General features: G+C 47.1%; 1 protein-coding gene across 5 annotated transcripts in view; it reads left to right on the top strand.

The window, feature by feature from the left end:
* The window catches only part of AMOTL1 (angiomotin like 1), a 147,657-nt gene that overhangs the window by 117,698 nt on the left and 16,689 nt on the right, over nt 1-13,270 (top strand). For all 5 annotated transcript variants that reach the window (XM_055320824.1, XM_055320825.1, XM_055320828.1 and 2 more), the window contains 2 exons: nt 5,833-5,978; nt 9,595-9,744. In XM_055320824.1, coding sequence (XP_055176799.1) covers nt 5,833-5,978; nt 9,595-9,744 — 296 coding nt within the window. The remainder of the gene's footprint in view (nt 1-5,832; nt 5,979-9,594; nt 9,745-13,270) is intronic.

A 13,270-nucleotide genomic window follows, 5' to 3' on the forward strand; every position in this document is an offset into this window, starting at 1 on the left:
CTGTGTAAAAGGGACACTCTCTTTTCCTTTTAAATTGAAGTGAATTCTAATTTTTTAAAAAGATTTTATTCATGAGAGACAGAGAGAGGCAGAGACACAGGCAGAGGGAGAAACAGGCTCCTCACGGGAAGCCCGATGTGAGACTCGATCCCAGGACCCTTGGTAAAGCTGGCAGTAGCTGGACTCTCCCAGCCCCCCAGTTACATTGGGCTCAGGGAAAAACTCCTCAAAAACCTGTTATATCAGGAAAGGCCTAGAAATTGATACCTACTTAGGAAGAGCCAGGTCACAGCTTTGTTTGCTCACCAACTCCAGCCGTAAGTTGGAGTGCTGAATTAAAAATGAGCAGGGCAGCACACGGTGCTATGAAACCACACCCCCACACTCCCCGCCCCTGCCATGGATTCCATCCTTGGAATTCCTCAACAGAGGTTGCTAGGGCCCACCATGCCATGGTTCAGCCAGCAGTCAAGCTTGGCAGAATAAAGTTCTGTTGTAAAGCTCAAGACACGGTGCCCAAGGCATCGTAAGCCCCCAGTAGTATGTCTGCTCTTGCTGTTTTTTATAGAACGTCTGGTACGTGCCAAGCGCCACAGTAGGTATTTCACAGTGAGCCGCTCTAAAGCTCACATCAGTCATGCAGAGGACATCTCACTAGTTCCATCTGAGGAGATGGAGTCCGGCACATCTCATGTGTCCAAGGTGAACCACTGTGCGAAAGTGCCAGAATCAAACCAGGTCAGCCTGGCTACAAAGCCGTGCCACTGCTGTGGTTTCCAGAATAAACAGTATAGGAGCAGACATCCTCTGTGTAAATGGGACCAGAGCCATTGGCTAAACAACCCCCTGCTCCACGCATTTCAGGGTAGTTCATATCCACTGAGTAAACAGACCATCTGGGCAAGAGTTCTCTTGTGTCAACTTGCCTGTTCTAGGAATTCTCAGTATATACATTGGAGCCCAACCAAAAATTCAGTGTGAGGCTGGTCTTTCTTGAGATATCCCAAGGGGCTTAGCTAATAATAAGCTGAAGGGACCTTCTTACGCAGTGGTTTTGCCCATGGGACTCTTCCCTTGGCATCTCCTAAGAGATGGCCTTTAATCTAGAATGGCTCTGACATACCTCCAACCTGTGTACCCAGGGTCACAGGCCCCCCCACCCCCCATCCACAGGCTCACTGCCTTGACGGCCTCTCCTCCCTCACATGGTAGCTTGAATTAGATGTCCTCTCTGAGCTCTCATGGCACCTGTGTGAGTGTGTTAGAGAAGCTTGTCCCATTGCCTTCGCCTGTGTCCTTGTTCTCTTCCTGCTTGATTAAGAGCAGAACACCACGACCGACTCATCATCTTGCAGCTCCAGAATTGATCAGACTTTTAGAAACACCAACGATAACCACAGGATTATCATAGTCGACGTTACCTGGGTCCTTAATTTGCATCTGTCAAGTAGATACTGTTGTGATCCTCCCTGTAAAGGCAAGGAAGCCGAAGGTTCCAGGAAGACGTTCATTTGCTTCAGAGTCACAGAACTGTCCATGGTGGAGCTAAATGTGAAGCACGCAGTTTGCTTCTAGAACCATGCTTTTCTCAACACTCTCTGATGCCTCCATGTACTAGAGGCCTAATGAATTCATAGTTGTAAATGGATACTCATGTGATTGCTGGGTTTGGAGAAACATGATATGGCCAGTGACATACTTAAATCCCTGCAGTAACGAGCATCAATGAGCTCTCGAGCACTTTCTGCTTCTCTTATTTTGCAATTCTGCCCTCTGCCTGCTTGTGCGGGGGAGGCATACAGCCCCGTGCTCTTGAATGTGAGCTAGAGAGACACAGAGGCACGTTTGACTCTGCCATTGATTGAGCACTCCCACTTCTGTGCACAGGTGACTTAACCCAAGGGTCACTTTCCTCAGCAGGAAAGTGGCAATAATAGCAGTGCCAGCCTCCCCCAGTAAACTGAGAAGAAATGGAATAGTTAAAAGGAATAAAGTCACCATTCTTGGAATGCAGTACTCGTTCAACAAACATAAGCAGGTTTTGTTACTCTAACTACTGTAACAAACGTTGTTTTTAAAACTTTGCCATGGCGAGCTCTACTCCCTATCCGTGGAGGAAGGGAACAGGAACAGGAAGTTCAGAACAGGAAGTTCTGAGCTAGTGTGAGTGATACCAAGTGATATTGCTACAGCCTGAGGTCCATGGTCACCAAACTCATAACAGAGATATTTCCACCCCTGAATTTCAGAGGGCTGGACAGCAGCCCAGAGTTCATGGAGTCTTCGTTCAATACCCATGTCTTTGTCTCATGGTGTACCCTGTGAGGTTTGGGGAGTCTGAGCAGAATATTGAGCTGGGGGTGTCCATGGTCAGTCCATCAGCCATCTGATGAGTGGTGGCTTCAGTTGTAGAGTATGACAGCTGTATGACAAAGGCTGTCAGGAAATACCTAGTAGCTAACAAGAACTACCATCTTTATACAGCTGGCAATGCACAGTAGAGAGTCATCCATTCATTCAGCAGTTTTGAGCCAGGTGCTGTTCTAGGCTCAGGAAATCAATAATGACCAAAACAGAGATCTAGGATATTGAGGTCCTTATGCTTTATATGTCTCATTTCCAACAACAGAGTCCTCAAACAGCACTGTGATGTAGATGTTATCTTATGTGGTAGAGAGATTAGATGAGATTTGATTAGATGAGGTTGCTGAGTCTCAGAGAGGTTAACCATACCTAAGATCTATAGCTGGAAAGTGGTAAGCTTGGGATTTGAATCCAGTTTTTTCTGATGTTGGGGTGCGTGCTTTAGCCACAGTATGATATTAAGGAAATAACAAATATTGGAATCCAGGGTGTGGGGGTGCATGCTTGCGAGTGTGCATGTTGGGGGGAGGGATATTTAATTCAAAAATCTAAATAGCTGTCATCGTGACACAGCAATAATTGTGACCATCGATTTGCAAAACTCAAGAAGCTCTGATTGTGGCCTCTAGTCTTGAGCTTGGTCTATCATTTTACTGTCTTCTGGTCAAAATTAATGTGCCCTTGGCTGCCCTTAGCAAAGAGAGTAACTTTTACACTTAGGTTGATAAGCACGCAGAAGCTCTGAAATCCAGTGGTTCATTCCCCAGCATGCTGAGTAACTCCTGGGTGCCCTCCAGAGTCCGGACAAGGCCACTGGGCACCATGCCTATTGAGATGCTGTCCAAACCCATGCAGCTAGTGTTCGGATGCCATTGACTTTGTGCAGTGAAATGCTCTGGGTCACTAGGGCTATGGATGGTGGGGTGCAGAGGCAGCGAGCTGCTACTGACCCACTTGTTAAGGCCTTTCACATGGCCATTCTCCACGGATTAGGAAAGAAGTTTCAGAGGCAACATTTCAAATACTATTGAAAAGGAGAACAAGGGAGGGCAGTTGGTTATTGCAGTGAGGCACACAGATAGGCCAGGAGAAATTTCGTGTTCAGGGTCAGGATCTTGGTGGCCTCCTTTTCTTCCCAGGGCAGGCCATTGTTTCTAGGCAGTACATCTACTGCTGAGCTGTACAGGGCTACTCAAGTCTGCCAATGTGACACTTTTCCGTTTGCATTCGGATCCCGTTGGCGTGACCTCACAATGCAAGGGCAGTACCATCAACGGGGAAGGGCGTTGTACTGGGACATCGGGGACCTGGATTCTGGCCGTGGCTCTGCGCCAGCTGGCAAGGGGACCTGGACAAGTGCCTTTGCTCCTGGGCTTTCCTTTCCTCACTCATCAAAGCAGCAGGACTGGAAGTGGAGGGGGATATTTCCTATGATCCCTTCCGGCTCAAAAATTGTGACTTTGTTAGATATTTGCAGGCTTAAAGTGTCTTTTTTTAATTTTCCAGCCCTGTATTCAAAGGCACATTTCCTGCTCCTTAAGTACAGCATTCTTTCCATTGCTTCAGTACCCACAGGGCTGGTCCTTAATGTTTGATGACTTTTTGTTAAATTAATGGGTGACTCCACCAGGAAATATGAATGAATGAAACCACTGGCACATGCAGTGGAGCTTCCAGACTGTGGTTCTCTGTGTTTTAATGTGGGTTGCCAAAGGATCCAAGCAACCTGTCTGAAGCCTTTGAGTGGTGTGGGCCTATAGAAACCAACCTCTAACTCTTATTGGTGGTGTTGTAATCATATGCCTTGTTTTCGACAACTGTGGAATAGTATGCACCTGGTTTATGTAACCACTTTTTTTTCAATAATGAAGTTTTTTTCCATTTCACAAATATTACTTAATAATAATGGATGCAACCTAGTCTCTTGTAGAGTTTACAGTTGTTTATTTAACCAATCCCTTAATCTTATACATTGAGTCATTCAGGTTTTTCCGTGTTATGAACAACATGACTAAATATTCTTATTTATTTATTTATTTATTTATTTATTTATTTATTTATTGGGAGAGAGTGAGCAGTTTAGAGGCAGGGGGAGGGAAAGGAGACTCCTTGCTGTGTGCAGAGCCTAATGCAGGACCCTATCCCAAGACCCTGAGATCATGCATGACCTGAGCCAAAATCAAGAGTTAGAGGCTCGAGGGGCCTGGGTGGCTCAGTAGGTTAAGCATCTGCCTTCAGCTCAGGTCATGATCTCGGGGTCCTGGGATTGAGTCCTGTGTCTAGCTCCCCCTCCCCGCTCAGCAGGGAGTCTGCTTCTTCCTCTCCTTCTACTGCCTACCCCCTGCTCCTGCTCTAGGACTCTCTCTCTCTCTTTCAGATAAATAAATAAATAATAAAATAAAAAAAAAGTTAGGGGCCCAACTGAGCTATCCTAGTACCCCTCTAATTTATTTTTAAAATAAAATGTATTGCTTTTTTTTTTTTTTTTTTTGCTTATTTATTTGAGAGAGAAAACACAGGAGCTGAGGGGAAGGGCAGAGTGAGAGCGAGAAGCAAACTCCTTGCTGAGCAGGGAGCCTGACGTGGGGCTCAATTCCAGGACCCTGAGCTGAAGGCAGACACTTAACCAATAGAGCCACCCAGGTGCCCCTGTATTGCTTTTGTTAACAGGAAAAATGTCTTCGATAAATAATACTGATCCAGTGACACCATTAGCCATCCCATCTTAAACTAAGATGGGAGTTAGTCTACAGGAAAGTGGTTTGGATGCTACTGAATGTAGGGCAGCTTAGGCTCTTCCATGTGCAAAGGGCCTGTGATCACCATCAATTACACTGTCATCGAATGAGAGGAGAGCCATTTCCTAAATCCAGAGCAATACTCCTAAATTCCTTTAGGCAATATTCCTTACCCTTCCTGAACAGAACTAGGAGAAAATGTGGGGGGCCAGGTCATAGGGGACGAGAATCCAGCCCAGGTTTGGAGGACTGGATTGGAGCTAGTTCTGCTGTCTGCCCTCAGCAAAGAGCTGAACCCTCTACACCTTGGTTTATTTTTCTATGAATGAGAATATTAGTATTAGTTAGTCCTGCCTGCCCTTTCATCAGGGGCTCGGAAGACAGAAGCAAGGGAGGTTGTGAGCATAAAGTGAAATCGTAGGTAGAAGGTTAATGTGAAGCATGAAAGAAACTGTTGTACAGAAGTGAGTTATGGAGAATATCCATCATTCCTTATGTACCCTTCATCTCTGGAACTGTGGCCTGGAATGTATCTAGAGTTAACAGTGGTTTTTGAGTAAATCCTTAACTCACACATCACCACTATCAAGAGGGAGCAAAAGCAGTAATTCAACCCTCCACTATTCTGCATGCTCTGTTATTACTAATCCCTGCCAGATGTAGACTGGCTGGGAGCCCAGAGGGTAAGTGCTTTCTGATAGAGGTAGTTTTGTTCTTGTCTCCCTTCTAGACAAAGAATTCTTGAAGGAGAAGGAGAAGTTGGAAATGGAGTTAGCGGCAGTGCGGACCGCGAGTGAGGACCACCGGAGACACATTGAGATCTTGGATCAGGCTCTGAGCAACGCCCAGGCCAGAGTCATCAAGCTAGAGGAGGAGGTGAGACGGGTGGGGGCAGAGCCTCAAGGGCCTCCACTTCCTTTTCCTACCCAGCACCCCGCACTGGAGCCCGCTCCAAGGCTTTGAGTCGGGGGAGGGATGTAGGAGGCCTCCCAAAATAAAATTAATACCACAGAGTTTATCCAACCCAGAGCCAGGCAAAGTAGGAAAGACAGCCATGAAAGAGCTCGCTTTCTGCCTGAAACCCGGTCTGCAGCCCATTGGTTGGCAAGTGGCCGGGGCTGGAAACAAATGGAAGGACTGGAAACCACTGGTGCCTATAGAGAAAAGAGACTAACAATTTTAAAAAAATGGTTTATCTGCTCTTTGGGCTCTTGATTGCATTAAAAGAGGGCAAAAGCCTTCTGATAGGGTGGAATCAGGGTGGCATGCAGCAAACCGATCTCCCATTTCCAAAAGTTGGCTCAGCTGGGCAGTGACTCCCCTAGTCCAGGAAAATTTGATCCGTCTCCAGCATTATGGATTTAGTGATTCCTGATTAAATCAGCCCTTTGGATGAAGTCTCATGAGGTAGGCTTTGCCGTTAGGCCTGACTGGGGACGTGCAAAGACCGTTTCTGAGCTTTAGGCTAGGGGATTCAGTCTACAGACACGGTGGCAGAAGAGGAGCCGCCACCGAGGCGGGTAGACAGGAGCCCACACCTGGCAGCCCCCGGCTGCAGTGCTCCCTACCCCCCGCCCCCGGTCTGGAGCTTGACCTGCACAGAGCCACCCTGGAAGGTAGAAGCACAAAGTCTGGAAGGGGCGTGAGTGAGATAAGCCACACCAAGTGCTGGCCTTGAGGCTTGGCACACAGCAAACAGTGTTGTCATCAATCCAACTGTTGTCGAAAGGAAAAGCTACTCCTTTAGAAGACCTCTCCTGATGCCAGGTCTTCTGGCGTCTCCGCAAACGCAGCATCACGGTTCAAGCAGCCAAAGGGGAGGGTTATGAAGTTCACAAAGGTCTTGTCCACCAGGAGCTTCTGAAACCCACAAGTCCTCTGTAGGAACAGCAATTTTAAGACTAGCATGAGGACCCCAGACAGCAGCCCCAGAGCATCTTCCCTGTTACCGATGTGCAACTCATTCACTAGCATGTAGGTTTGGTACAGAAAGCCACCTTAATCCTTACAGGACACGAGGTCTGCTTTGAGGACTGGAGGCCACGACTCCTCATTATGGTTATTACTGAAATTACTTATTCAGGCCCTATTTCCATGGTTGGAGCCAAGGGAAGTTAATAATTTTAAAAATTTATTAATTTTAATACTTCTAATCAAGTCCAAGTTAATTGCGAGCTCCTTAAAGACAGGCTTTTGGTAATCACTACTATGGATCTTCTTGGCATTCTAGAAGATGTTTGCGTGTAGCTTCTCCCAAATCTCTTTTTTTGTGTACCTTTCACTATGACTCCCTGTTCTTGTTAAAATTTCTTTTGAAGGGTCTTAATTCAGTTCAGAGGGCTCATACTGAGTGCTTACCCTGACTTCCCACAAGAGCTAGGGCTTGGACTGTGGTGAATTAGGATCCTGACCCTGGGGTATGTCAGTGTGTGACCTTAAGCAAGTCTTGTGACCTCTTCCATTCTCAGTCCTCTCTCCTAAATGGAGATAATAGAGTTGTCCCTTTCCTGATATTGGGAGGATTAAATGAAATAGTTAAATATAAAACATGATGCTTGGCATGGAAGAGTTTCACAAACATTGGTTGATACTACCTGTTAATCATTCTCATCCTAATAGACTCCTTGCTAAGACTTAAGGCTGAGACAGATTTTTTTTTTTTTAAGATTTTATTCACTTATTCATGAGAGAACAGAGAGAGAGGTAGAGACATAGGTAAAAGGAGAAGCAGGCTCTCTGCAGGGAGCCCGATGTGGAACTCAATCCCAGGACCCCAGGATCACACCCTGAGCTGAAGGCAGACGCTCAACCACTAAGCTGGTGTCCCTAGGCTGAAACAAATTAAATGAGACAGATCCATGCCTTCAAAGATCTTGCAGTTGATTGGGGGAATAATAGTTCTCCATTTAACAAATATTTCTTGAGCACCTACTGGATGCCAGAGACTGTTGCAGGCACTGGGGACATACAGTGTACTTTGGCCCAGCAGGAACCAAAATGCACAGATCTCATGGCCCTTCTGTTCTAATGGCCACACACCCAGGAAACTGTATACGGTGTAGGATGGGGTAGGTAGTGTATGAATGGGACTCAGAAAATATTTTCTCTGCTGGATCGGCTTCTAGCACAGGAACCTGCAGTTGGTAGGTCCTCAAATGTCTATCCAACCAGATCAAGTAATCAGAAGCACAGCAAATGAAAGGGCCAGATGAAGATTGATGCCCAAAGCAGATTTAGAGAAGGCTGTGAGGTTGCTGCCCCCCATTGAAAGGTCAGAGGCACCTCCGTTTTATTCCAGTGGCTTTGGCCAGAATATAGGCATAGCTCTGTACAGTACTGCCTGCTAAGTGAGTAACCACCTTTTGCAGCAAGCTCTTAAGTCATTAGCATGTTCCAGCTTGCCGGTATGATCAGGGACTGAACCCAGGATCTGAATCACCTGGAAGGCATAAGCACACCCAGGTGCGGGCAGGAACTACTATCTGGTGTCTTGTCACCCATGGCCAGATCAAGGCAATGCCCCAGCCTGGTTTTTGGCACGAGCCGATTCCCAGAAAGTTAGAAATGGGCCTGGGGGGCAGCCCAGGGCGTGATCCTGGAGACCTGGGATCGAGTCCCACATCGGGCTCTTTGCATGGAGCCTGTGTCTCTGCCTCTCTCTCTGTGTCTCTCATGAAATAGGCCTGGGATTTATGGATGTGAGCCGGACTCCTAATTGAGAAAAAACAAAGTCTGAGAGCGGGAGTTGAAATTGTCAATCATGATTCTAAATCCGTGCCTGATGTGACATTTACATACATCCTTTCTACCTGTATTTCCATCTCCTCAGTTCTGGTGGTGTTTGAGTGTTCATTGAACCCTGCCTGTCTCTCCAGGGCTGTCAACCACTCCACCGTAAAGGGCTCTGAAGTCTTGAGGAGAAAGTTACTCCACAGGATCTATCGTAGGAAATTTTATATTTATTCACACAAATGTGTACATACACCAGTTTCTCTGTGGTAGTAATTTACAGTTATTTTAGAAGATTTGAAAAATTCTGAAAAGAGTAAGGAAGAAGAGAAATTATTATGCTGTACTTGGAGGATCCTTTTAAGTATTTCCTTCCAGTCTTTTTTCACACATAGATCATAGGCAGGCAGAGTTGTGAGCATGTATATAATTTTTGATTCTGGATTTTTTAGTTAAACATTATAGAATAAGCTTTTACTTATGGCACTAAAAACCCTTTGCTAACTTCATTTTCAATGTTGCCAAATGCTGTCATTATTAAGCAGTCACCAAGGATGGAGCTCAGAGCTGGCTACACGAGGCAGGTGCCCTTGTAAGGTCTTTGATTCCAAGCATCCCAGCACGTCAGAGGGATGACAGTAGGGAAGGTCCATGCACTTGTTCAAATGCAATCCCCAGGTAATCTGACCACCCCCACCTCCACCCAGGCTTTGAGAACTGCTGGTCTGAGTTCTCTGCTCTTTCTTCCCTTTCCTCTGCTTAGTTACGAGAGAAGCAAGCCTATGTGGAGAAGGTGGAGAAGCTCCAGCAGGCCCTGAGCCAGCTGCAGTCTGCATGTGAGAAGCGAGAGCAGATGGAGCGGAGACTACGGACATGGCTGGAGAGAGAGTTGGATGCTCTGAGGACCCAGCAGGTGAGGCTGGGCCCACACAGTCATGCAGCACCCATCTGGCAGCACCGCACCTGCCGTGGCTCAGGCTGTGCGCTGTGCATTGAGGACTCAGAGGTGAATGGGAACTCCCTGTCCCCAACGAACCAGCATTACTGGCAGTGGAGGGGTCAGGTAGTCCACTCGTTGCAGTGACAAAGTCCTTAAAGAGAGAAAGTGCTGACTGCTGGGGGGCTGGACACAGGGGCACGGGGTTATAGGACATTTGAGGTGGACTTGGAAAAATGAGTTTGTTTGACATTCTGGGGGAAGAACATCAGAGGTAGAAGAGGGTTTTGCGTAGGAGAGAGGTACGAAGCAGCATGGCACATTGCAGATGGCTGGGTGCGGCTGGCTGGCAGAGAATGCACAGGTGGTGTCTGCTGAGGAGGCAGAGGCCAGAGGGGAGGCATTTGGTCAGGTGGAGACACTGTACTGCTTCCTGTAGTCAGCAGAGGGCCAATTCCTGGGAGCTTTTCAAGCCGGACAGGAGCATGGCTCAGAGGATCAGAGGAAGAGCCCTCTGGTGGGGTCAGGAGGGTCTGGAGGGGTGGATGAGGACATCAGGGAGGCCAGCCTGAAGGCTGGTGGTGTTGTCTAGGGTGTCATGAAGTGGGATTCCATGCAGGAGCTGGTAAGAGGGTGAACTGAGTCCCACATGATTCTTTACCTCTGAGTTTTCAAAGGTAAAGGAGAGAAAGGAGTTCAGGACTATCCCTGGGACTATCCCCCCGTTATAAGTATACCGATGTAATATTGGCCATAAGCTCCGAGTTCTTCTGCCTTTCCTTCTTTCTGCCAGTAACAGCTGTCAATATAACTTAGCTGCTAATAAACTTGGGTCCGTGTGTGCCTCAGCAGGGAAGCTCTGCGGCTGGGCTGGGCTCCATTATACACTGGTCAAAGGCTCCTGACTCCAGAGAGAGCCTGGGCTTGTGTGTCATCAGCCAGTGCCGTGGGCAGAGCCCTCTGTGCAGCTGGTGAAGGGTGTGCTCTAAGTTGGGAACCAGGGAAAAGCAAGGCAGGGTTCCATGGAATTATCTACTGGATAGAGCATAGTGGTTGTGGTTGGAATACTTGAAAACACTTGAAAGCATCTGTTCAGGCCAGCTCAGCTCTTTCTCATGGCAGGCGCACACATTTCACTCTGGGTGTGGGCTTGGCTAGGGAAGGAGGTGTTAGTGAGATTGCCCAGAAAATTAAGGAACCCACCCAGTCTCCCACCATCTTGGCTTAGTTGACAGCTCGTAGGAAGGGTGAGTCTGCCTCTAGACTCCATCTAACCTGTGCCTTATGCCCTAGTACTTAAGGCCCACCCTTAAGTATTTCTCAGTACTGAGATCTTACCCTCCCCAACTTGAGGATGGGCTTCTCTGGTGCGTGGTACCGTGCTGGTATCTGATAGATACTTAGGAGTCTCTGGCCAACAGAAAGAGTGCAAAAGAGAATATTCTTTTCCAGTTAATGTGCCACCCACACCCTTCAGTTAGATTACTTATCCTTGGATCTCCTACTCTGAATGCTATGAAACCAGACTCAACTGCATTATCTTTGTTATTATATGTAATCTCCCTCCACCATGGGAAGGGAAAGAGTACTTAGCATCATTAGAAGCTGAGAGGAGGTAAAGGAGAAATGAATATAAGAGGAAGGGAAATGAACATGTTTAGGAATTCACCATCTTCTCTTTCTTGCCAAGAGCTCAAACTAATTTTCACATCTTACTACCACAGGAGTCCCTTGGGGTAAAAGAGAGGAGGGGGAATGTTCTTGAAGAAGGAAATGAGGCACAGGGAAATTGAGAGATGAGCCGAAGGTGAAAACATGAAGGACAAAGATCCTATCTGTATTGTTCACTGTCATAACCCCAGCACATGATAGGTGTTCAGTAAATATTTGTGAACTAGTTGAATGGGCAGCAGACACTGGCCTGCCTGACCCTCAACTCATTTTTCTGGCCTGCATACGGATCCATTAAATCATGTTGTCTTTGTGTTCTTGACCATTGAAATCCATGCTTTCATATATTTTTTATTTATTTATTTTTTTAAATACAAGTGGTTTTTTTTTTAATTTTTTTTTTTTTTTATTTATGATAGTCACAGAGAGAGAGAGAGAGAGAGGCAGAGACACAGGCAGAGGGAGAAGCAGGCTCCATGCACCGGGAGCCTGACGTGGGATTCGATCCTGGGTCTCCAGGATCGCACCCTGGGCCAAAGGCAGGCGCCAACCACCGCTGCGCCACCCAGGGATCCCCCATGCTTTCATTTAAATAACTCTTAATGACCTGAATCAGAGGTCCTGTAAAGAGGTACCATGACATGAGGTGAGGTCAAGAGGATTTTGCAGAAATAAGCCAGCTAAGATGCCATTACAGGGGATCGAGACAGAAAATGACAAGCATAGATGGCGACTTAGCCAGGCTGTGGGATCTTTTCTTGGAATGTTTCTAACAGCAGGGGAGCAGCTCATCTCCATGGATTGGTTCATTTGTCCCCCTGCATGAGGTCAGTGCCTGGCCATAGGAGGCCGGTGGCTTTCTGTGCAGGTTGATGAGGACAGTTACATACTTTCTGCCCCATTCTTGCTTAAATGTTGGTTACTGGCAAACAACTGCCAGATTGGAGAATATTTGTAATTCTAGCTTTAAAAAATTGAATAGAAGCATACGGATTACAGAAAGCCCCTGGGCCCATTTGCTGTGGTCTCTCTGGTAGGATTAGATCCTTTGAGTGCAGCTCATGTGCCAGGCTGTTGCTCTGGGTAGTGGATGTGGGTCCGGGTAAAGTGTTCAGGCCCCCCTCCCCCCCACCTTGCAAGCAGCTCTGCATCTACCGTTTGTGATCACCGGGAAACATGAGGGCAGTGTGCATCCCAGGACATGGAACGATGAGGAAATCATGCTCTTCTGAAGGTAGAACCTCCTCAAACTCCCCCACTATCCTGCAAGTCCTGCTGTTTAGAGGAAATAGTATACCTGAGTTGAAAGGGAAGAATTCTGAAATGTCAGTATCCCCAGCTTGCGAGCAGTCCAGAAACCACAGTCACTTTATTTCCTATCTTCCAGACACAGATGAAAAGAAAGGGCTGAAAAATGAGCTTGACTTGCATTCACGGGTTTCCGTGGTTACTTTACTTTGGTTAGCCCCTTTAAGTTGATGAAATGCCTTCATGTGGTTGCTTCTGAGGCCCCTCAGTGGGACAGACACTCATTCCTCTGTGTCCCCGATGAGAGCCTTACACTCAGGGGAACATGCACTTGGGGACATCTCGCTCCCCTTTCTTTGCCTTTCCATTTTAACCTTCCAGCCTCAGGGACAACCAAACAGTGGGAATCGCTTCCTTGAACTCCGGAGAAAATGCTCTTGTCCCAAAGGCTAAGACTTGGTTCCTGTTTTAGCTTTTGGTATAAATTAATGGCAGGACTTGCAACAAGCTGCTTGTCCTGCAGGGCTGTGTGGCCATTCGGGCCCTAGTCTGATCCTATTTCTGAGTAGCTGAGAGAGACTGA

Source organism: Nyctereutes procyonoides, unplaced genomic scaffold, assembly GCF_905146905.1.
Source record: "Nyctereutes procyonoides isolate TBG_1078 unplaced genomic scaffold, NYPRO_anot_genome, whole genome shotgun sequence".
NCBI lineage: Eukaryota > Metazoa > Chordata > Mammalia > Carnivora > Canidae > Nyctereutes > Nyctereutes procyonoides.